This window comes from Eptatretus burgeri, chromosome 11 (assembly GCF_056783735.1).
Source record: "Eptatretus burgeri isolate ZD-2024b chromosome 11, Ebu_testis_v1, whole genome shotgun sequence".
NCBI lineage: Eukaryota > Metazoa > Chordata > Myxini > Myxiniformes > Myxinidae > Eptatretus > Eptatretus burgeri.
This window is the reverse complement of record NC_140971.1, coordinates 27,332,330-27,357,382: the sequence shown is the minus strand read 5'-3', so window position 1 is coordinate 27,357,382 and position 25,053 is coordinate 27,332,330. Positions and strand designations below refer to the sequence as shown.

At 44.6% G+C, this 25,053-nt stretch overlaps 1 protein-coding gene across 5 annotated transcripts in view; it reads left to right on the top strand.

Moving 5' to 3' along the window:
• The window catches only part of LOC147016729 (3',5'-cyclic-AMP phosphodiesterase 4C-like), a 171,456-nt gene that overhangs the window by 131,094 nt on the left and 15,309 nt on the right, over positions 1-25,053 (top strand). For all 5 annotated transcript variants that reach the window (XM_085847863.1, XM_085847861.1, XM_085847860.1 and 2 more), the window contains 8 exons: positions 12,852-12,945; positions 13,056-13,237; positions 13,376-13,474; positions 14,327-14,491; positions 15,536-15,635; positions 15,913-16,067; positions 16,321-16,443; positions 24,024-24,206. In XM_085847863.1, coding sequence (XP_085703989.1) covers positions 12,852-12,945; positions 13,056-13,237; positions 13,376-13,474; positions 14,327-14,491; positions 15,536-15,635; positions 15,913-16,067; positions 16,321-16,443; positions 24,024-24,206 — 1,101 coding nt within the window. The remainder of the gene's footprint in view (positions 1-12,851; positions 12,946-13,055; positions 13,238-13,375; positions 13,475-14,326; positions 14,492-15,535; positions 15,636-15,912; positions 16,068-16,320; positions 16,444-24,023; positions 24,207-25,053) is intronic.

Sequence of the window (25,053 nt, the reverse complement as noted above, 5' to 3'; positions counted from 1 at the left end):
GATTGGCACGGCCAATCTGGACATGGTTACACTACTTCGCGTGATACCTTACCTGTGGACGGCTGGCTAATTGGGGTCACGTGCCCTCAGTGGACACTCGGATTACTGCCGAACGTTACAGTGAGTGTGTGTTGGCTAGCAAAGCAAATTATTGGGGTACAACATCCCGTCTAACCTTACTTCTACACTGTCGGACCAATAAAAGAAAAGACTACCAGGACAGATTGGAAATAACAAACAATTATCCATTACAAACACCGAAGTAAGAAATCATTGTAAAACAAGTATTTATAAACAAAAAAAAAGGCACACAAGAGCAGATTTAGCCTGAACATGTAATCTTCTTCAATCTCACACGAAAGACTTGGCCATCATTCACTCAGGGGAGAAGAATAAAACAAGGACTTGAAAATAAAAGTAATGAATTGAGAAAATAAAATCAGCCTTTTCTTTCCTCCCTCACCTCACACAAATATCGAAGAGAATGTAGAGGGAAATGGATGGGGAAGATGGGCAGTGGCAATGTGATGCGATAGGGACACGCAGCCGCATCCCTGAGGTGCTCAAACCCAGTAGGCAAGTCCTCTCTGGTATCCCAGATATGCGAGCTATATAGGTGACTTGCCCTCCTCTGCCTCAGATTCTCCCTCCTCAGGCCCCTGTTGACGAGGTGCTGCCATTCGCCCTCCTTGTCCTTCTTGGCTGACAGGATGGAGAGGGCAGGATGACGCCCATAGAAGGAGTGTTCTTTTTCCACAGAAGCTCGACACCAACCGCTCGTGAAACCTTCCTTTCTTTTCCCTCACGAGCCTTCTCGGTCTTTGCGTCCCAACTCGTGTAAGCTTTCCCCGTTCATTTCAGCCGTTCTGCTTCTTCCTCACACAACATATATATATATATATATATATATATATATATATATATATATATATATATATATATATATATATATATATATATATATATATATCTCTCTCTCTCTCTCTCTCTCTCTCTCTCTCTCTCTCTCTCTCTCTCTCTCTCTCTCTCTCTCTCTCTCTCTCTCTCTCTCTCTCTCTGTAAATTGCCACTCATTCTGAGGGAACTTTCAACACAGTCTTCAGCCGCCCTTTATGCGCCCAAAGCTGCGACAGAAGCCCCCAGCCGCCTCCCCGCACGTGCAAAATGCTCACTCGTACTGTTCTGCACTGTACCACACCTGCGAGAAGCGCCGCACCTCGTAGGCCATGACGAGCACCAAGCGTCATGAATACGCATTTGAGATGCGACATAAACACGCATGTGAGAGCACCTCATGGGTTAATGACACAGACCAGTTGAACGTGCCAATTAAGCAATGCACGAATGGAGAGGAACTCCGTTGGACCGAGGGACGACCGAACAGCCGTGAAGCCAAAGGCAAGACCGATGGGGTGAAGGAGGGGTTGCTGAAAGGATGTTTGAAGGAACGGAGATTATTGGTAGACGGTTGAAATGGGCTGATGGGATAAAGGAGGGAAGATTGAAAGTAACAGAAGGGGAGGGGAGAAGACATTACACAGGACAAACACAGCCTAGCCAACGCATGACCCTCAAACAGCCCTTTGACAAGGGACCAAGGACTATCTAAACAAAGACAAAGGAAATAACTGATCCTCGGGTCACCTACGTGTCCATGCATGCTCTCCCCCTTGGATAAGTTTTCCAAAACCATAACAACATATACAATGCTTTATAAAAAGCCCAAATCTTTTTTGCATTTCAATGGACACCAATATAATTGATGAGATTGTGAGCTCCGATCGTCAAATATGGTATCAGATGTTAATCTATCTATCGGTAAGCTCGGCGAAGGAGTCACGTGACCTCTCAAATGCGCTAATTTTTCAAAAACTGAAAATAGTACAAACACAAGCTATACATCGATTGTAAGATCATTTTACTACTCGTCTAACAACATAACTCTCAAGGGTGAAAGAAGAGTTTGTAGAAAAAAAAGGTTACCACTTTAGCGAGCTTCTCCAAACTATAAACCCTGCAAAAAGCAACCCATGTGCTGCCATCTCCAACCTCCACAACCACCTCACAATAAGGTGGTTTGTTTTGCTATAACAGGGCACTATTATTACACCAACACTTATTTTCTTCGATATAAAAGCAAACGAGACGTTCTTTGTTTGTTTGTAACTTGCAAAATGGACAACATAGGCCGGGTTTCTAAAATTGTCAATTTTCATCCGATTGACTTGAAATTTGAAAAGGATTTATATTTCAGGTCACTGAATTCAAGCATCAATTATTTTGGAGGTCAACATAGGCCAAAAAGACAACATCGGCCGCTTTTCTAAAATTGTCAATTTTCATCCGATTCACTTGAAATTTGAAGAGGAGTTGCACATTTGGTCATTGAATTTAACCACCAATTATTTTTTAGGTCAAATTTGTTTTATGGATTGTGCAAGTTTCGTGCTCCGCACGACGTCGTCTTCTTATTTGTTTGTTTGTCACTTGCAAAATCGAAGATGTTTCAAGTATATTGGTCAGTCAATTTTGTTATTCTGTCTGTTTGTCTGTATGTCTGGTTGTTTGTTTGTTGCCTCCAGGTCACAATTTTAAACTGATTGTCATGAAACCACCACATGGTAGAATTTGTCATAAGGAAGAAGGCAATTGTTTTTGAGGTCAAAAGGTCAACAGAGGCCAAAGGTCAACAACTTAGGTGAGATTTCTAAAATCCTCAATTTTCATCCGATTGACTTGAAGTTTGAACAGGATTTACAAATCATGTCACTAAATTCAACCACATATTATTTTTAGGTCAACATAGGCCAAAAGGTCAACATAGGCCGGATTTCTAAAATTGTCAATTTTCATCCATTTGACTTGAAAATTGAAAAGGATTTATATTTCAGGTCACTGAATTCAACCAGCAAATTATTTTTGAGGTCAACATCAATGAAAAGGTCAATATAGGTCCAAGGTCAACAACTAAGGTGGTATTCCTAAAATCCTCAATTTTCATCTCATGGACTTGAAATTTGAAGAGAATTTTGCATATCAGGTCACTGAATTTAACCACCAATTCTTTTTGAGGTCAACATAGGCCAAAAGGCCAACAGAGGCCACATTTCTAAAATTGTTAATTTTTATCCGATTTACTTGAAATTTGAAGGGGAGTTGCAAATTTGGTCATTGAATTCAACCACCAATTACTTTTGTGGTCAAATATGTTTTATGGATTTTGCAAGTATCGTGCTCTGCACGGCGTCTTCTTCTTGTTTGTTTGTTTCTGACACTACTCCTCTGAGTTGCGAATGTTAATTGTGACGAAACTTTATAGGATCGCTTTTTTTTAACCACCATACACCTTCGAGGGGGTTTTAAATAGTAATTTTCTCAAAATTCATAACTTATAAAAACACGAGCCATCACCTGTTGTGTGGAAGAGGTGGAAGTCTGGATGGAGGAGGCAGTGGATGGGGTTGGAGGAGGCAAGGGTGGGGTGTGAAGAGGGAGGGGAAGGGTTGGGGATGGGGTGAGATAGGAGGAGGTCAGAGGAGGGAGGTGAAAGGTTGAGGTGGGAGTTCAGAGGGGGGGGAGGGGGTGGGAGACTGGAGGGAGAAGGTGCGGTGGGATGAGGGAGTGTAGGGGTGGTATGAGGGAGGGAGGAGGTGCGGTGGGATGAGGGAGTGTCGGGGTGGTATGAGGAAGGGGTAGAGGTGATAAGACACAAGGAAAGGGGTTGGATGAGAGAGAGGTGGAGGTGGTAGGAGGGAGGTGAAGGGGTGAGGTGGGAGTTTGGAGGAAGGGGTGGGGTTGGATGAAGCAGTGGAGTGAGTGGGATGTGGGAGGAGTAGAAGTGGGAAAAGGCAGGGGCAGGGGTGGGATGAGGGAGGGTGGAGGATGGAGGGGAATGAGTGGGAAGAAGGAAGGGATGAGGTGGGAATACAGAGTAAGATGTAGGGGTGGGGTGGGATGAGCAAGGTAAGGGGTGGGAGGAGGGACCTGGTGTTGCCCAGCAATGCCAGGTACCTTTGCTAGTACTGTACAGAATACATATGTATATACGTATATGTATATATAAAAAAAATATATATATATGTATATATATATATATATATATATATATATATATATATATATATATATATATATATATATATATATATATATATATATATATACATGGTGTTGTAAAAAGATCTAGAAAACTTTGGTTGTTAATATATTTAGTACCACAAATGATACGACAATACTCTGTTTTCTGTAATCCAGAAGCTCATAAAGTTTTATCGGGAAGGTCAACTGGCACAATGTGAGGATCTCGGGCTCTGAAACCCCCAACGTCGTCATTGAACACATACACGACAGTCCAAAGGTCAATGTTTGGTGTGGCCTTCTCCAAAACCGCTTGGTGGGTCTGTTTTTCTTTGTGGAGGATACAGTGACCTCAACAATTTACATGAACATCTTGGAAGGCCCTCTGTGCCCTCCCACAGCTTGAAGACCTGCAACCCGATATCATTTTTCATCAGTACAGCGCTCCACCTCATTGGGCCTTCGTTGGTTGAGCCATCCTAAATGAAAATTTTCAGGGCGCTGGATTGGCCGAGACAGATAAACTGCCTGGTCGCTACAATACACCAGACATAATCCCCTTGATTTTTTTTTTTTCTGTGGGAGTTTGTCAAAGATGTTGTCTACAATACCAAGGTGGCAAACCTGCAGGATCTTCGTTCTCGGATCACAGCTGCTTGCACACTGGTGGATGCAAACATGCTGAGCTGAACATGGCGAGAACTCGTGTTCCGCCTTGATGGCCTGGTTGTGATAAATGGAGCTCACATTGAAGTGTGTTGATGGTGTGCACAAAACTTTATGAGTTTCTGTATCATATAAACCAAAGGGTATCGTATCATTTGTGGTTCTAAATATATTAACAACCAAAGTTGTCCAGGTCCTTTAAGAACACCCTGTACAGTATATAAGTAGAAGAACAGCCAATTATATTTTTGTCACAAAGACAAAGGCTCGGGTGTGACACTCAAATTACAGAGTGGCCTCCATCCATGGGAGTGTGCAATCATTTTGCCCAAGGTATTAATCTCTCTCTCTCTCTCTCCCCTCCCCCCCCCCCCCTCCGAAGGAGAGGTGGTTGGGTGGCAATTTGCTGTTGAGATGCACATCCTGCTTCTTCGTTGTGCACCAGACAGATATATATATCATTTTAGTGCCTGATATATCTATAACTATATTGATAATATTTTGAATCCATGCATGCATTGCAATTGAGTACAGTCCTCGTAATCTCTCAACTATGTTTCTAATATGTAAGAACGACATAATGTGACTCACAAAATAGATATTTTTCTTTTTTACAAAGCTCATACTCAAGGAGGGGCTTGCACATCAACCACATACAGGACAAAGACATTACGAGACACCAATATAACTTTAACATGAATATCGAGGACATTAGTGGACAATAGACAAGCGAACACGACACATTACAGTGAGTGCGATTTGAATGCGAGACCTCACAGCACGAACTGTGTTCCCATGATAACGCCAAACAAGCCAAAATGTACTGATATATGAACACAGTGAGGCACCTCTTATGCCACTGTCAAAGGCAAATAAATAATGCTGCCAACCACACAACCATCGTCACCTTTAACTCTACAAATACTACCTACGAGCCACTGATTTCAACAGAAATCTCTACCAGACTCGGTGGTGTAACGGTTCGAGTGTCTGCTCTGAGTCTGGGAGGTCTGTGGTTCGAATCCCAGCTGGCTGACTCATACCAAAGACATTAAAAAAAAGGTGCATGTCGCATCCTTGCTTGATGTTCAGCATTTGAAAATGGTTGAACATTAATAAACATCCATGGGTTGGCAGCCAGTGTGCTGCAGGCTCAGTGGGCCTTGTGGCCTCCTGTGTTAAAGTTCCTTCTCGGGGAACTTGTATCGAATACTACTTTCTACAAGTTTCAAGAGATGAACAAGAGTCAGTCAGTCCAAGGCTGGGTTAGTATGGGTATTCATTGCTGGAGCTTGTTGTCTCAAGTGGCCATTTATCCTCACACTGATCCTCGTATTACCCCATGTAAGTGTCCCTCTCGTGCTGGTTCCCTCGTATTGCTGATGTGCAGCGAGTGCACTCCTGGTGTGTCTAAGTCTAACCAAAGAGGCAACATCAATGTGAACACAAGTCAAACGCCTCTTGTTATTTTCATTTTCAATGGGAGGTTATATTCTCAATAACTGCCCTTTTTATTTAGAGAATTTGTAATATTTTTCATCACTGAGTGTTTTAAGTTGATTATCCTCACTCACATTTCCATTGAACACCTCGCATTCTGTTTTCACACAATTATAATCTTCCTGGGTGGGTTTTCTGCTTCGAATATTAATATGAGACACGTTTGCGTGAACTCGTGGGCCCGTTGGTCTGATGGACCAAATTTTCATTGGTGTTCATGGCCTTGTAGCATACCTGCCTGCTGTACTGCTTGAGCATTAACTTGCCTTTCACCAAGCTCAGATGAGCTTGGCCCAGAGCTGAAGTTAAACCCCCGCCCCCTTTGTTTTCACACCATAATGCTGCTGCAGTTCTGTTCTGTTCTTGTGTATGGCAGCTTAGCTGCCAGGATAGCCATCATTTCTTGGTAATGCAGCTGCGCTGCTGATGCTGTGCCCCCCCCCCCCCTACCAGTACACTGGTACTCATTTTGCTGACTTCAGAAGGATGACAGGCTGAGTCAACCCCACCTGGTGTTAATTCAGCAGCCAACAGGGCTTGAATTCAGGGCCCGAGGATCCTAAGCCAGCCACCCCAAGCCACCCGAGCCACTAAGATCCTAAACCAGCCACCTTAACTATTAAGGGATTATACATTCATTATTATCATTGCCAAATGATACTAATATTCTTATAATTGTTAATATTATTAGTGTTAATTAATATATCCTTTGTTACAATGTTATCATTGTTTTTGTTATTAATTTTGAAATTACAATGCCATTCTGTGGAAGGACCTATTAAGCTGTCTTCTACACCTTAACAAGGCGTGCGTTTAAAACATGTGAATTCTTACGAGTTTTTTTGGAGTTAATTAGCCGAATAAACTCAGGAGACGATGACTATCATTTCAGTGTATCACATTCCACATCAGAAAGCTTCAGTAGAACACAAAAAATATGCCACACACACACACACACACACACACACACACACACACACACACACACACACACACACACACACACACACACACACACACACACACACACACACACACACACCTCATCCATTTATAGTGGAGATGTGCTTCAATAGCATACCATTTGTAAAGTGGAGGGTGTTTTTACCCTCTGATGTATCTTGAAAGCCTTCACAGTGCTGTCATTTCATTACACATCACCGCACTGCAGGTGTGTGTTTCCACACCATTATTAGTCACCTTTAATACACCATTAAACGAGCTCTCTTGCATTGAATATTATATTCAATATGCACGTTTATGAGGATAAATGGAATATCCTATAAAATCCTGATCCTTAACAAATCCTCGCTGTGTCTGAATTTACGGAATTATGTTGTAGCAAAGTGAATCCAGTGTTTGTACACAACATACACGTACGTTGTAATTTTGATTACTTAGTACTCTACAATTATAAGAAGGATCATCAAGCAGTGTGGGAATCAATGCAGCAAGGATAGGCGTGCTTACTTGGTTTACCGATAAGCTTTGAAACGCAAGAGCCATTGTGTTTGGAGTATCAGGGATCCCAGGCAGCTGGGACCGGGGAAGAGAACATTTATAATTGAAACCAGTAGGCTGATTGGGTAGTTTTTCCACTTTGAAAGAAACTCATTAACAATGAAAGAAAACGGTTCAAAGCAGTGCCAAACCAGTACAGAGATCAATGCTCAAATGACAGACATATTGTTTGTTTTTTCTACAGAGAATGAGGCTCATTTCAATGTCACAGACACTTTGGACACTTTTCACTTGCTGTCCGTCCACACTACGTTGAGGCTTGAGTCGTAATCCTACAGAATACTGTGGTTTTATTCGTTATTAGTGGCAGAGCAATGTCATGCCACGCCAACAATGAGGAACTGAATGACGACGGGATGACGTTGGTGGAGTGATGTGGCAAAGGAAGTTGGGCATGTAAGGGGGCAGCGAGATATGGGGAAAGAATGAACACAAGCGGCATAAGGATGTACATACTTAGAGGACAAGGGAACTGTAAACAAGGCTGAGTACCAAGTAAAATGTAAGGAGACAGGAAAAACTGACAAACAAGGGAAATGTAGAACAGTGTGGATTTTTTTTTTTTTGCATACAAGGTCAAGGCCCTCAATGTCTGACAAGAGATCAGGGCCGTCTCTCTGGACATATCTCGAGCTTTCGATACAGTCTGGCATCCTGCCTTGTTCTCCAAACTGTCTGCTTATGGAATCCAAGGCAAACTCCACACAAGGTTTCCTAACTTCCTCCACTCTTGTAGCCAAAGTGTGTCACTCAGTGAAATTCTTTCATCTCATCTCCTCTCCCTGTCAAGGCTGGAGTGCCCCAAGGCAGTGTTCTGGGCCCAGTTCTATTCCTGATCTTCATCTATGATCTCTCTGAATCTCTGAAAATCCTCTATCTATTTGCTAATGACCCCACCCTCTGCCATGACATCCCTCATCCTTCACATAGACTGGCAGCAGTCTCTTCCCTCTCTTCAAATCTTGACAAAATCATAAACTGGTCAACCACTGAGAATATGATTGTCAACCCTGAGAAGTCCCACACACACACTTTCTCTCTCCAAAAAGACCATACCACGAACCCTCCCATCTACTTTCTTAACAACCCTCTTGAATAAGTCCAGTCACTCAAACTCTTGGGTCTCACTGTCAGCCATGATCTTTCTTTGCCCAAACGACAATTCAACATTGGAATCCAAAGCCATTCGCCGACTAGGCATCCTCTGTCGTGCAAAGTCCTTCCTTGGCACACCCGAACTCCATTCCACCTCCAAGGCTTTCTTGCACATCTTGATGGAATCCTGCTCTCCCCTCATGCCTGACATTGACGTCCTCCATCCATTGTTGGGTGAGTTGAAGCAGAATGTCCAAGGTGGAGTAATCTGGTCTGAAACCAAATTGGTGATCTGAGATGAGGCCATTGGAGAAAAGGAAGGATATCATATCAATTGCAATTATGGATTCCATGATCTTGCTGCTGATTGGAAGTAAGCTAATAGGTCTGTTATGGGGATCGGTTTCTGCACCTTTCTTATGGAATACAGTGTTCTTGGCTGATTTTCAAGCAGATGAAAGATTACCTCAGGCAACTGCAAGGGTAAAAATGAGAGAGAGAGAGAGGATGTGAAAACGCAGCAGTGGAAGTTTTCAGGACACGTGAGCTGATGCCATCCGTTCCAGTTGCAGAATTTGTCGAGGGCTGCTGGAAACTTCTCTACATTCCCAGGTGCAAAAGACATGGAGTCCAGGAGCAGTAGGGCGTGACTGGGTAGCATGGGCACAGAATTGAGATATTCGGCTTTCTCACGAGTGAAGTCGGCTGTACTGCTTTTTAAGTGACGGAGGGGAGGCAGACTTACCAAGGCACCACCAGGTTTTATAAGAGGGAGACAAGTTTGAAAGTTCATTCTTGAGGTTGAACAGATATTGTTTTCTGGCTCTCCCTTGAGTGGACACAGACTTGTTGCAGGCCTCGTGTTGCCTTAACAGTTAAGGTGGTTGGCTTAAGGTCCGAGAGTCCTGAGTTCAAGCCCCTGTTGGGTCATTGAATTTACACCAGGTAGGGTTGACACATCTTGTCATCCTACCGAGGTCAGCAAAATGAGTACCAGCATGCTGGTAACGGGAATTGCATCAGCGGCACAGCCGCACCCCCAGAAAGTGACGCAGCCAAGCAGCCACAGTCTGCATATGTATAAATAAAGAAGAAGACTTCGTGCAGAGCATGATACTTGCAAAATCAATAAAACGTAAAATTTGACCTCAATAACGATTGGTGGCTGAATTCAATGACCAAATATGCAACTCCTCTTCAAATTTCAAGTCAATCGGATGCAAATTGACAATTTTAGAAATTTGGCCCATGTTGACCTTTTGGCCAATATTGACCTCACAAATAATTCAGTGACCTGAAATATAAATCCTCTTCAAATTTCAAGTCAATCGGATGAAAATTGAGGATTTCAGAAATACCACCGAAGTTGTTGACCTTGGGCCTATGTTGACCTTTTGGTCGACATTGACCTCAAAAGAATTGGCTGGTTGAATTCAGTGACCTGACTATTATGTATATATATATATATATATATATATATATATATATATATATATATATATATATATATGTGTGTGTGTGTGTGTGTGTGTGTGTGTATGTATATGTGTGTAGATATAGATATATATATATATATATATATATATATATATATATATATATATATATATATATATATATATATATATATGTGTGTGTGTGTATATATAGATATGTGTGTGTGTGTATATATATATATATATATATATATATATATATATATATATATATATGTGTGTGTGTGTATATGTATATGTATATATATATATATATATATATATATATATATATATATATATATATATATATATATATATATATATATATATATATATATATATATATATATTTAAACATATATATCCTCAAATTTCAAGTCAATCGGATGAAAATTGACAATTTTAGAAATTGGGCATATGTTGACCTTTTGGTCTACGTTGACCTAAAAAAAATTGGCTCTTTGAATTCAGTGACCTGAAATGTAAATATTCTTCAAATTTCAAGTTAATTGGATGAAAATTGACAATATTAGAAATCACACCTAAATTGTTGACCTTTGACCTATGTTGACCTTTTGACCTAAAAAAAAACAATCGGGTTCTTCCTTATGACAAACTCTACTATGTGATGAAGTTTCATGAGGAGCAGGTTAAAATTGTAACCTGTCGGTGATAAACAGACAGACAGAATAACAAGCCGGTAGGCGGACAGCCAGACATGGGTAGTCGCCTACCCAATAGAACCTGACGCGATGGGCCCGTTCGATGGGGAATGACCTGAGGATTAAGCGCAAGAAAATTCATGATTATAGCTTGAAGGGTTAATGCTGCAGATTGTTTTTTTGTTAAAATACCCCCACATTTAGAGGTTTTTCGGCCGTTGCTAGGCAACGGAGGGGTCCATAGCAACGGTTCTTTCTCACACATAACTAGGACATACCATGAACCTACCATATCAGTTTCATGTATATCTGACTCATAGTCTCTGAGATATAACGAACTTCGTTTTTTTTATTGTTTTCGACCAGGGTTCATTCAAAGTTTATCTTCTCCAACAGTTTTCATAGGATCCGGCTGGAAATTTTTGACAATATGGCTGAATGTACTGCCCACAGTCGCTCGTGGCCCGATTTTTGATTTTCGAAAAAATAAAATTTTTAATGATTTTTTCAAAAATTTTAAAGTCCCTTTGCTAGGCAACGGTGGTGTCCATAGCAACGGTTCTCATTTGCACACAACTAGGTCATGGTATGAACCTACCAACCAAGTTTCATCGAAATCGCCATTGTATTAACTGAAATCGCCATTTTAAATACTGACAATAAGGGTAGAACAAATCTCAAAAAAATCATTTTTTTTCGACTATATCAACTACCCAACAAAATCGACTGACCAATATACTTGAAAATTCTTCGATTTTGCAAGTGATAAAACACTTGTGGACTTTTTGGAATGCATTAAGATTGCCTTTAGTTGGGTTTGCTTTCCAGGAAGAGAAGGCAAGTTGTTTCAGAGCAACTGCCTAACCACAGGATTCAGTGTATCATGGGTGGGAAGAAAGGTGAGAGAGAGAGAGAGAGAGAGAGAGAGAGAGAGAGAGAGAGAGAGAGAGAGAGAGAGAGAGAGAGAGAGAGAGAGAGAGAGAGAGAGAGAGAGAGAGAGAGAGAGAGAGAGAGAGAGAGAGAGAGAGAGAGAGAGAGAGAGAGAGAGAGAGAGAGAGAGAGAGAGAGAGAGAGAGAGAGAGAGAGAGAGAGAGAGAGAGAGAGAGAGAGAGAGAGAGAGAGAGAGAGAGAGAGAGAGAGAGAGAGAGAGAGAGAGAGAGAGAGAGAGAGAGAGAGAGAGAGAGAGAGAGAGAGAGAGAGAGAGAGAGAGAGAGAGAGAGAGAGAGAGAGATATATATATATATATATATATATATATATATATATATATATATATATATAATATTCTTTGGAAGAATTCCAAGGTTGAGTTCCATCAGGGGCAGTAGATATGGGAGACCAGTCGTGAAGTGAGATGGATGCTTGCATCCCCTGCCAATTTGCTTGAGTGAACTACCAGACTCACCAGCGTTGAGGCCGCTCTTTGAGAATTGCCAGAGCGATGTTGCCTTTCACAAGCACATGATCCAGATGAACCATTTGAAGCAGAGAAAGAGCAGTAGACATTTGTGGGGAAGTTTGTCATCACCAAGTCCAGAAGGGAGGATTTGCCATTGGGAGAACTCTGGGTTGGAAAGTTCACAGATTGAGTCAGTCCCATGGAGTCACAGAATGCACAGTGGAGGAGTCAGACAGAATGGGAAATATCACAAATATAAGCAGGGGATAGCCTGTGCCGGCAATGGCTCCCAATTCTAACTGAGTGGAGAGAAATCTTTCTGGTTTTTTTTTTTCCACTGGAGACCAATTAACCAAACTAATGAGACGTTGGCTTTGTGGAACACATGTATCCTTCATTACACGTGTACTGAAATACCATCAATATTTTCCCTCTTTCACTTCCTGTGTGTAGTTCAAGCGCTTGCTAACCAGGGAGCTTTCTCATTTATCGGAAACGAGCCGATCAGGAAACCAAGTCTCCGAGTATATCGCCAGCACTTTTCTCGGTAAACACTCTTTCTTATCCCATTTTCCTCACTCTATGTACTTTACTTATATGTTCTCTTTGTATCTGCATCTCTATTACATCATTATCATCCCTTTATCCTTTCTTCAGACAAACAGCAAGAAGTGGACATCCCTGTGATTGTTGGCTGCAGGGCAAGGGAATTGCAGAAGGTTCGCACCCAAACAAGCCCACTTAGTGGGGTTCATGCTACTGTGTTCCAGACATCACTTCCTCCCATCCCAACTCCCCAGCATGGGGTCACCTGTGCCCATGAAGATCTACTTGGCAAGGTGGGGCAGCAATTTGATGTTATCTCTCTGACACCTGAAAAATTGTCTTACTTTATCTCCACTCTAACTCACATCGAACCATCTTCATCTCAACGCGTACCCACACTCACTGTTCTTGTATGTCTCTCCTCCATACAGGAACTTCAGGACATTAACAAGTGGGGTATGGATATTGTCAAAGTTGCAGAGTACTCAGAAAATCGTCCCCTCACGGTGATCCTGTATACCATCCTGCAGGTACACAATGTGGATGTAAACACCGAACAAGTCATATTGAGTATCAACAGTGTAATATTTGGCCACAGAATGTGAAACCAAACATTTAAATCACAAACCACCGTTTAAAGTCAATTTTGTATTGTTTCAGTTTCTGTAGTCATTTTAATGTATTGAATTTTCCTGACTAGCGAAGTACCTGTCCTTAACGACGGGTTAATTCCCTCAAGGTTGGTGTTTTAGTTTGACCTGTCATACCCCCTTCTACCAGGAGTAGCGCTATACCATGCATATTTACAGAGAGAGAATTGGGGGCTTCCCTCCACCCTGAACCTTTAGGACTATGAATATTTTTTTACCCTCTAAAACCTTCCTGTGTACCAAGTGAATTCAACCACCAGTTTTCAACTTATTCTGTCCAGCAGTTCAAGGGTGCATATAAGTCAGATACACAAACAATCAGACACTTCCCGAATTACAGTATGATTTCTGTAATTAAATTTGCACCGGAGGAAGTTTGTCAGTCACAGATGAAACATCACCTTGGAGTATGTCTGCTTTTTCCTGTTTGTTGCAAAATCAGTGGAGTGGCACTTAGAGCAATTATTGGTTGGTTGTTCTTTTCTTTTTCTTCTTTGCGTAATGGATGATCCCGAGGACCCAAACCTTTGTACACACACACACACACACACACACACACACACACACACACACACACACACACACACACACACACACACACACACACACACACACACACACACACACACACACACACACACACGCCTGAGAATGTGACACTGTATAGCAGAACACTCATCCTTTATTCCTCTTCTCAGATATTGTTTTACATTTTGCCTTTGTTTCCCTCAGGAGCGTGACCTCCTGAAAACCTTCCAGATACCAGAGGAAGTGTTCCTGCGCTTCGCCATGACCCTGGAAAATCAATACCATGCGGACAACCCTTATCATAACAGCATGCATGCTGCGGACGTCACACAATCTACCCATGTGCTACTTTCTCTACCTGCACTTGCTGTGAGAGCGGTCGCGGATGGCTAGATTACTCAAAACAAAGTGTGTGATTTACTTTGACTGACTTCAAAACATTGACGGTCAAGCCAAAAACCAATGCGTTTCCGGTTTTTGACCACGGTGGCATAAAAATACGAAGTGTTCCAAATAAGAACGAACCATTTATATTCCAAGTAACTTCAACAAAACGAGACGTTTAAACTGGAAGACTTCGTTGTTGATTTCCAGCGCATAAGCCTTACAATTTGGTCACATCCAGTGACATCACGATGAATTGTTTAAATTGTGTTTGTAATTGGTGACGACTCATTTTCTGTCACATTCCTGCGTGAAAATAATGGTGCTGAACAACCATTACTGAGTGGATCCCTTGAAACCACAGTGCAATTTGAAAGTGCCCGTTGTGGATCGCAATGGTCATGATTTGATCGCCTACTTGTGGAAGGAGAAAAAAAAACAAAGAAGTCTGGGAACACACAAGCATAATCAAATGCAAAGTTCGATCGTTGACATCTATAAAGTTGTCTTTAAATTGGATTCTCTTCTTTTTTTTTGTTAAAGTTATTAAAAATGCAAACTGAAAAAAAAGTTATTAAAAATTCTTATCTTGGACAAATTGTTTTTTGACCCAAATCGATGTGGAGTTAAGGACACAATGGAGGATTAAATGGCAGTTCAGGGGTACATTGTATGCTTTGTAAATACGCTGTCCTTGTTCGTTTCTCGGCATCTCCACATTTCCTTCCCCCTTTCCATTTCTGTCCTCTCCTCCCTCGCTCCCCACCGCCTTATAACCCCTCCTTCCCCACCCCTCACCCAACTACATAATTATCTTGTTTATATTGAGTTTCATGGGTGCAGATATGGCACAGGCATGATGAGACAAGTGGCCCCCTCTTGTGTCTGGGTTTTCTTGGGTGTGTTAACGTCTCAGCCTATAGATCAAGACTAAGTTAGCTGCTCATTGACAACAGACTGGCTTTATGAGGGATATCCTTTACATTTTACAGATGGAATTTGTATTTGTGCTGGGTTCATGTCCTGCAGGCCGTTTTCACAGATTTAGAGATATTTGCAGCCTTATTTGCTGCTGCCATCCATGATGTAGATCATCCTGGAGTTTCCAACCAATTTCTGATCAATACTAGTAAGTCGCAACACTCTAGCTCCTACTTTTAATTCTTCTTATTGCTCCTTCATTTATTTTTGTTTGACAACATGTGTTCCTTGCTCATGCCTTCACTCTCTGCAGATCTTCCCTTGCTCTCCTTCTGCTTTTAATCATCAATCAAACCAGTTCTTTACATCTCTTCTTCCTCTTTCCCTGACAGTCCATCTTGTCATCCACCTGTTTCATGCCATCCTCATAAAAATCCTCTTCTCTGTAATCTGTTACATCTCCAGCTACTCCATGCCCCTTCCAGACTCAGAGCTTGCTCTGTTATACAATGATGAGTCTGTCCTGGAGAACCACCACCTGGCTGTTGGCTTCAGGTTACTGCAGGAGCCAGGCTGTGACATCCTACAAAACCTTGCTCAACGGCAACGCCTCTCCCTCCGCAAAATGGTCATCGACATGGTGAGAATACATATGCAAAGACGAAGCATAGATACTGCTGAGAATTGTCAAGCAGGAGACCACAATAAAGAGGAATGGTTGAACATGATGGAATGAATGAAATGAATTGCATCAAAAGTAAATGGTCATGTGATAGACGGTAAAATGAGGAGAACGACTGAAAATGTAAACGTATGTGAGGAAATAACAACAACCTTGGGTAAAACCAGAATGTACTGACTCAATACTATGTTGCTGTATCTGTGTGAGGCAGGTCTTGGCCACAGACATGTCAAAGCACATGAATTACATGGCAGACCTGAAAACCATGGTAGAAACAAAGAAGGTCACCAGTTCTGGTGTCCTACTTCTGGACAACTACACAGATCGTATACAGGTACTCGGCTCCTTTTCAAGACTTCATTTAGGCACTCCTTCTTGACGTAGATTTTATTTTCTAATTGATATTTTCTTTCTTTCAACTCTCATTCATCATTACCTTTCTCCAGCTTCATTTCCCCATCTATCAATCTTAATTATTATTATTTTTTAATTCTCATAAATGTTTCACCTTGAATTATTTTATACCTTAATGTTGAAAAAACAATTTTATGATCTTGTGTGCAAGGATAGTAGGTTGTCCCAAAAAGTATGAGGCTTTAATTAGAGTTTAGTTCATACGTTCTGTAATATCCTGTGCCAACGTATTGTTGCGGGCCGGGGGTCGGCGGCGAGAACGACCACGAGGTGGGGTCTCCCACCAGACTCCCCGGAATTGTAGGCCGTCGCTCCGGATAACTCCGTGAGCCGGCGGGTCGCTGAACCGACCGTGGACGCCAATATCTCAACCGCGTAGCGTAGCGTCTTTTTGTCGAGAGCAGTGTTTCTCAACCTTTTTTGTCCCACGCCCCACTTTGATTTTCAAAAAAATCGTACGCCCACCATGATTGGAGACACTACAGTATATACTACATATGTATTCAAAAGGCTTTATTAAAACTTTATTGCAAATTTTATTCAATTGCTACTCACTTCAATGGGAGCCCTGCCCTTGATGCTGGCTGCAGATTTGTTTGATTTGAGGAACCAATTTTGTCAGTTTCAGCCTTAAATCACATTTCGTGATTTCCAGTCGATTTCTCTGAGCTTGCAGCAAATCGGTAACAACACTAAATCCACATTCGACTCAATAAGATGATGGAAAATTTATCAATACTTCCCTTGCCAAAGTAGTCGAGTTTAGGTATTTATTTTCGCTCTCCTCAGACAGCCACATCATGGTTCCTTTGATCTTGAAAAGAGTTCTGAATCCTCATGCCCCACCAAAATATTGCCACGCCCCACCTTGAGAAACACTGGTCTAGAGCCAATTTACCTAATTAACTACGCGATTTTGACGACCAGGGAACCACGCCGTCGGCACGTCTTGCTCGAACCAGGTCACTCTACCGACTGTGGTAGAGTTCCAACTTCTGACTACCAACTCCAGTTTGGGTGCAGTCGAGCGGAACTGCCAAAGCCATGCCGGCTCGGATGAACCGATTATCGGGGATAAAAATACCCACCTGCCAATACCCACTCTTGAGGTCTAAAGTTGAGAACCATAACGGCGTCGAGTGTATCGTCAATTCTAGACAGGGGAGTCTTTGAGTGCCACGTTGTTAAGCTGGCGATGGTCCACGCAGAAACGCGTGGTCCCATCTTTCTTTTTAACCAACACAACTGTTGACATCCAAGGACTTCCCGAGGGCTTAATGACACCTGCATTGAGCATCTTTTCTACCTGTTCATCAACCTCCTCTCTCTTGCACCAAGGGAGCCGTCGAGCAGGCTGACGGACAGGCCGGTCCCCATCGGTGTGGATCTGATGTTGCACCAGGCCCGTACGTCCAATATCCTCGGGTGACAAGGAGAAAATCTCTATATGTCGGTCGACCAGTTTGTGTAAGGCCTCCCGCTGGGCGTCCTCTAAATCTACGCTACTCCGATTTACCATCTCGCAAATGGGATCGGGCAAATTCCTACCAGACTATGGAGACCCCCTCTGGGGCCGGTCCGACTCGATGTTATCGTCCCTCAGCTCCGCGACTTGTACCACTGGGGTGCAATCTGCCACCTTCGTGCCCCGTCCAATAGTGCGTGGTTCCGTGCTTACATTAATTACCCTGACGGGCACGACTGGCCCGTCGGTGTTTACTAGGGTGTGGCCCATGACTAAGCCCGGAGTTGATTGTCCCGCCAGTAGTTTGGCCAGGCCACAGGAGCCCTGCCAGGTTGGGTGAGGCCGCCACCATGCCAGAATTATTGCCTCGGCACCCGGTGGGATTATCACGTAGTTGGGAGCCTCCAGCTCTACCTTCTCATCCGTGCTCATACCCCCCAGCGGCAACTCGTCACCACCCATCTGCATGACCCTTCGGCCCAAGTCGATTTTCAGCCACCGGCAGACAGCACATCCAACCCTATTAAACATGGGTCGCACACCTCCGCCACCCAAACCTCGATCCTTCTTTCAGCCGAGCCCAATTTAAGTGTCACAAAACCACGCCCCATGATGGGGGGCGTTGCCCCGGTAGCTAGCTAGCTGCAAACTATGATTTTGCAGACAGTGGATCTCATCCCACCCGTCCACACTCAAATTAAGGACCACAGGGCTGATGATCGTGGCGCTTGCTCCTGTGTCCACAACAGCGTCCACCCCTACGCCGACAATTTTGCACATAATTGTCAAACTGCCAGTGCCAATTTGGCCACAATAAATGACCTGTCGCAGCGCTGAGGGCTCTTTCCCATCTGGTGCTGCCGAATACGGCCCTATATGCTCGGCACTCATTAGTTTCCCTGGGACTGGCGGGGGAGGGGGGTGGCTAGTCCAGTCTGTTCGGGGCGGAGTTGGTGGTCTGGTGGGCCAGGGCCTCTCCCTGCGCGGGGCCCTACACTCCCGCGATAGGTGGCCCACCCGATCACAGTTAAAGCACTTAACCGGATACGGTGCATTTCAAATTTTGCAATATTTTCAATTTTTTGCCCCCCCCCAGTATTTCAAATTTTGCCCCCCGCCCCATTCCGAATTGGGATATTGTCCAATGGCCCACCACGTGTCCTCCTGTGAGCCGCTTACCATGGTCCAGACCCTGCCAACCGGCAGTCAATCATGTCTTGGACCATTCCCTCCAGCTCGGCTCGGGTGCCAAGACCAGTCCCGGCTCCAGGCTCACGGCTGTCCATGGGGCCCACCTGCCGGACAGCTGTCGCATGTCGCTCGGACCCTCAAGCCGGCGGCTTTGCTGCCTCCCATCGGGCGGCAGCGTCAGCCGCCTTCTGGAGGTTTTCCGGCCAAAATGTCATCAGCAGGATACCGGTGTCGGTGCCCGCAAGAGCCTGGATGAAATAATCCAGGGCAAGGTCTTCCTCGTGGGGCGCCGCCATGTTCGCATGTGCAATCCCCACTGCGCGGCGAATATCATAAGCCAAATCCCCCATTTTCTCATGGGACTGTCGTTTTCGCCCACTGAGCTGAGCTTTAACAAGCTCGCTCTGCTGCTCGATTCCAAATCGGTTATTTAGGGCCGAACGGAGGTCTGCCAACATTATTGCTCCCCGGGGCCATGTGGTCAGGACCTCGGCCGCCACGCCGCGCAGTGCCGCTACAAGATGGATCCCACTCTCGTCCGCGCTCCAGCCATTACTCCTGGCCACATGGTCAAATTGGGCCAAATACGCCCTCAGGTCGGTCTTTCTGTCATACGGAGCTAGCGGCACCGTTCGGCCTCCCGGGTTCCGAGCCCCACTCACCAGTCCTTGTGAGAAAATGGAGGGGCGGACCCTCCGGATTCCAGCGGTGCTCTACCCCCGCGAAGCCCGAGCCACTCGCCCGGACAATTTGTCAACCCCGTCTGGGTCGATGCGCGCCCCGCACCATCTTGTGCACTCAACCATGCCATCTCACTCGCATTCCGCACTGGGGGCGGAATCATACTGGGGGCTTGTGTTTGGCCAAGAAACCCTGGAGCCTCTGCCCCCCCCAACTCGGCATGTACCCTTTCGCATCATGCCCCAGCTTCACCTCGCCCAGCCTTTCCTTTACTGGACTCACCAGGTCACAATCTGCTTCGAGGGAGCATATCCTCTCCCTCTGTTCCTGAAGGAGGCCATTCTGCCCCTTACATCGGGTCTCAAGACATTCCACAAGCTCCACCTTAATGTCCCTTACCTTCCCGTCTATCTGTGTCTGCTCCTCTCTCACTTTATTTAATTCGTCTTTTACCTGTTCTATTTCCCTTCGTGTCCCTGTTAATTCTTCCTTCGCCATGCTAAAACCCTCCTTTGTCTCGTCCTCATGTTTCTTCAATCGCTCCCCCAATTCTTGGTTCTCCGTCTCGACCTTCCGTCCCATCTCTTTAACAATTTCTGTCATTTCCTCGTGTCCCATCTTACACCCTTCCTTTGCGGCTTCCAATTCCCCCTTTGCTTCCTGCTGGCCTTGTTTTACCCAATCTCTGCTTTTAATTGCCCTTGTCCTTTTTTTAATTTCCTTCATCCCCTGTCCGAGTTCATCCACCTCTCGCCCAACCGTCGTTATCCTATCCGTCACTTCTTCCTTACCCGTTTCCATTGCGGACCAAACACCTTTCACACTCCCTTTCAACTCGGTCATTTCCCCCACGTACTGTACCGATCTCATCCACCATTTTTCGGTCCATGTTCTGCATTTCGCCTTTCACCTTTACCAACTCCGCCTTCATTTCTTCCTGACCCGCTTTCAGCATTTGCATATTCACATCCATTCAGTTTTCCATGTTTATTCCCATGCTCTGCTTTCACCTCTCAGTGTTTGCATATCGCCTCTCAGTGCTTGACTTATCATCTCCACCATCAGGCTCATGTAAAGTGGCCTCGGCAGAGCCGATCCACCACAGGTCCAACAGGGATCGTTCGGTCCTCCGTGGAGGAAATTTGATGTAGGGGGTGCTCATGCACCGCCGCTGCCACCCCCAATGCTACCTCTGGGTCTGATCGCAGGGAAAGGTCTTCCTGCCTAGTGTTGTCCTGGGCCATGGATTCTTGTAACAATGTTTCAGAACCCACCTGTACCAGTCCGTCTTGGTCCGCCATGGTCCGTGCTGAGAATTAAATAAAATTTTGATAGCAACCCCCTTATCAAGCAACCCCCCACCCCCCTTTCCCTCCGAAATTAAGAGCTAAGCACACCCCTGGTCCGAATCCCATAAATTTGTCTTTGGAGGCGGAGGGGTTCGTATCTTCACTCCTGACACCAAACTGTTGCTGGCCGGGGGTCGGTAGTGAGAACGACCACAAGGTGGGAGAGGCTACGTCGTCTCCCACCAGACTCCCCGGAATTGTAGGCCGTCGCTCCGGATAACTCCGTGAGCCAGCAGGTCGCTGAACCGACCGTGGACACCAATATCTCAACCGCGTAGCGTAGGGTCTTTTTGTCTAGAGCCAATTTACCTCATTAACTACGCGATTTCGACTACCAGGGAACCACGCCCTCGGCACGTCTTGCTCACCCGGGTCACTCTACCGACTGCGGTGCAGTTCTAACGACAGACTACCAACTCCGGTTCGGGTGCAGTCGAGCGGAACTGCCAAAGCCATGCCGGCTCGGATGAACCGATTATAATCGGGGATAAAAACCCGCCTAAACTCAGATCCGAACCATGCTGGACCAATGCAAGAAAGGACTGAAACGAACTGGCAACATTTCTAATAATGGTAATTTATTTACAATAAAGAAAGACACAGGGCAAGACTTATCACGGATATGCAAGCAAGAATTTACAATGATGGAAAACACTTGACAGTTCTACTTGTAAGACGGGCCCACACACTCGGACGATTTATTGAAAGATCCCCGCAGCCAGAGAGGGAGAGATGAGCTGGGGGTCGCAGTTCACGTGGGTACCTGCACGTTGAAGGGAGGGAGTGCTCCGCGGTGCAGCACCTGCTATTGGTCATGTGGCTCGGCTCACAGTCACACGCGTGAGGCTCGTGCCCATGAAGGAAAGCGAGCGGGGCAGTCGGAGTCCCAGGGCAGAGATCAGGGTCGCCGACAGGACCCACGAAAGACCCAGTCAAGGTCGGGCGTCCTGGTACCAGAGCAACAGACGGCCCGCCGAGGCGAGACGTGGGCAGACCCTCCGCGTCATGACCTCCTTTTTTCTTTGGCAACCAGCGACAAACTGGCTCACTCCAACCACTGTCTCCAGCTCACGAACACGACCCACACAGAACTCCACTGAACTGAAGACCCCTCCAACTAACGAACCCTCCGACTCAGCACACCAACACGATGACGAACGACCCCCCAAGAACTCTCCGCTGAGGATGGCGTCGTAACTTTTATGGACCTCCCCGAACGGGGTGGGGGCTCGGTGGAACAGACGTCACTGTCTGCCCTGATTGGACGGGCCTCCCATGGGTCCGCCCTTTCTGGGCGGGATTTCGGCCATGCTGGGAAAACCCCGCGCCCACTCCACGCATGCCCATACTCGTCAAAAAGAAGTTACAAAGTTTGTGGAAGCCGAGAAGGAACTGCCAGAGATTCTGCCTCGGACAGCGAGTCGCCGGTTAGGTGAGTGAAGCGCTTTTTCAGTGGTGTTGTCGGTTTGTTTGTTAGATGGTCCGTTGGATGTAATAACCTCCCGAAAAGGACATCACAACGCACACCTTTGGTTCTCCCACAAGACAAAAGGAAGGGACCTGTCTCACATGTACTTAACGGAATAACTGATCCTTGGGACATCTGTATGTTGGAATGCGTATGGCGAATTCCCCTTATGTCTGTCTGTCCAGGGACCTCTTTATATTTCAGTTTTAGCCAAATCCACTTGAAGATTTATCTTGTATGATCCAGTTCAAAATGAATGAAACTTGCAACCAAACCTCTTCCCCCAGAATGAATGAACACTAAATTAAGTACGAGTACGGTAGACAGTTTGGTTTTTTTTTTTTTTTTTAATTCAGAGCAGTGTCATCAAAAATTTTTGTATTGCATCATGTCAGAACATAACATGATTTCTAGACAGCATTCGAGACATTAACTCCTGAGCGATGACACCATAGGTGTTCCAAACGTTAATCGGACCCCGAGTTACTCGCGATGGTCCAAGAAACGCCCACTTTTCTTTTATTTATTTTTCCCAATATATAAGTATATATAATTGGGAGTATTTCCTTAATTATATGTACTTGTATAAATAAAAAGGTTGGCGTTTCCTGGACAATTATATGTCATTCCGAGCATTTTTCAACATCCCACGTGTATTATCGTCACAAAGGGGTAAGGATATTTTCTAAAATACCACAAGGAGCAAAAACACAGCAATTATTTCCCTTGAAATACCATAGGATATCAAAATAACAAGACCGACTGGCAATGGTTAACAGTGTGGCAGCTGATACCACTCTCAGCAACGGGCGGCTCTCTTTCACCGACTGCAACTAAGCCAGAAGTGTGCTTTAACTTTGATATCTTATTTCCCAGCTACAATTCTAAAACGCTGTTAACTGTGCAATGGATGCCAAAAGTGGGTGGATGTGTGGCAGGTGCCCCTAGTGTTCAAGGGTGCTGGCGTGACTCATGGATTCATGGTTATGTGGTAATTTCTATGGGGGAGAATGCGAGGATTGGACAAGACGAGAGGAAAGGGCCAAGTATGGAGCATTTGGGGTCGTTGGTCACTTAGCTTATATAACCACAGAATAATTTATCGACATTATTGCTTGTGGACAAGATGCTGCTCTTGGGGAAAGCGTTTGCATGAGGACTTATCCGTTGTGTTAGGATGTAAATAATGAAAAAAATTAAGAAGTGCAGTTGCATAGGACAATTATTTTTATCTTCTCCCCACCTTGTCACCCAATCATATAAAACTTTGCTACCACCATCATTTTTATCATTTTTTCAGATTCTGCAAAGTTTTTTTTTTTTTTTTTTTTTTTTTTGCCTCATAGGTTCTCCAGAATCTGGTGCATTGTGCTGACTTGAGCAATCCAACCAAACCCCTTGACTTGTACCGCCAATGGACTGAACGCATCATGTACGAGTTCTACAGGCAGGGAGATCAAGAACGCCAACGATCCATGGAGATCAGCCCCATGTGTGACCGACACAATGCATCAGTGGAGAAATCTCAGGTCCATGTTTACCACTTCGGTCATCAGCTTTTATATTATGGAGAGTTTATAGTTTAAAAGACACTCAGACGTAGGAGGTCATTTGCACCATCAAGCTCATGCCATATCTGAATTCTGACATTAGAGATTGGTACAGCGTAGGTGAGATCTTAAAGTCGGCTGTCTCATCTGCATTTAGTTTTGGAATGTTAACCCTTTGACACCTGAGCTCCTTGGACTTTCGGCTCCCCCACCCTGGGCTCCCTAAAGAAAAACCTGGCCGCTTGGGTACGTGGAGGTTTGAATAGCGGCTGATAAAACGGCCGCTAGGGTTCAAAGGATGAAAGATGGTATGGTATGTTGTGAAAAAAGCGTTTATTGGCTGGTACGTTAGCCAAATTCCATGCATGCATCATGCCCCTGCCACCTCAAAACCCCCCAACACTCCCATTTTAAGTAGGTAGTGCTAATTATCCAGTTAATCACAAGCAGGGAATTTGGGCAGGGTACCAGCAAACAAATTACCCTTCTCTAAAGTAAGTGTCTTCTTCACCATCCTCAACCTAAATGCAGACGACACAGCAAACTTTCAATTTTCTTCCGTGCTCCAAAAAGCAAGTCCCCTTGCTGGAACTCCTTCGGAACCGATTGGCCTATTTCATATTACCACTGGTTGGCCTGCTTGATATTACCAGCGGAACACACGACCAGACACTGCGAGGTGGAACTTGGGAATCATTTCACACTTGCAAATTATTCTGATTTTATGAGCCATCTCTAGTGTGTGCATATATACATACTGGTGAGGCATGCTTTTAGACTGCAAGCACGTACTGGGGTGCATCTATCCTCCATGCAAACATAATAA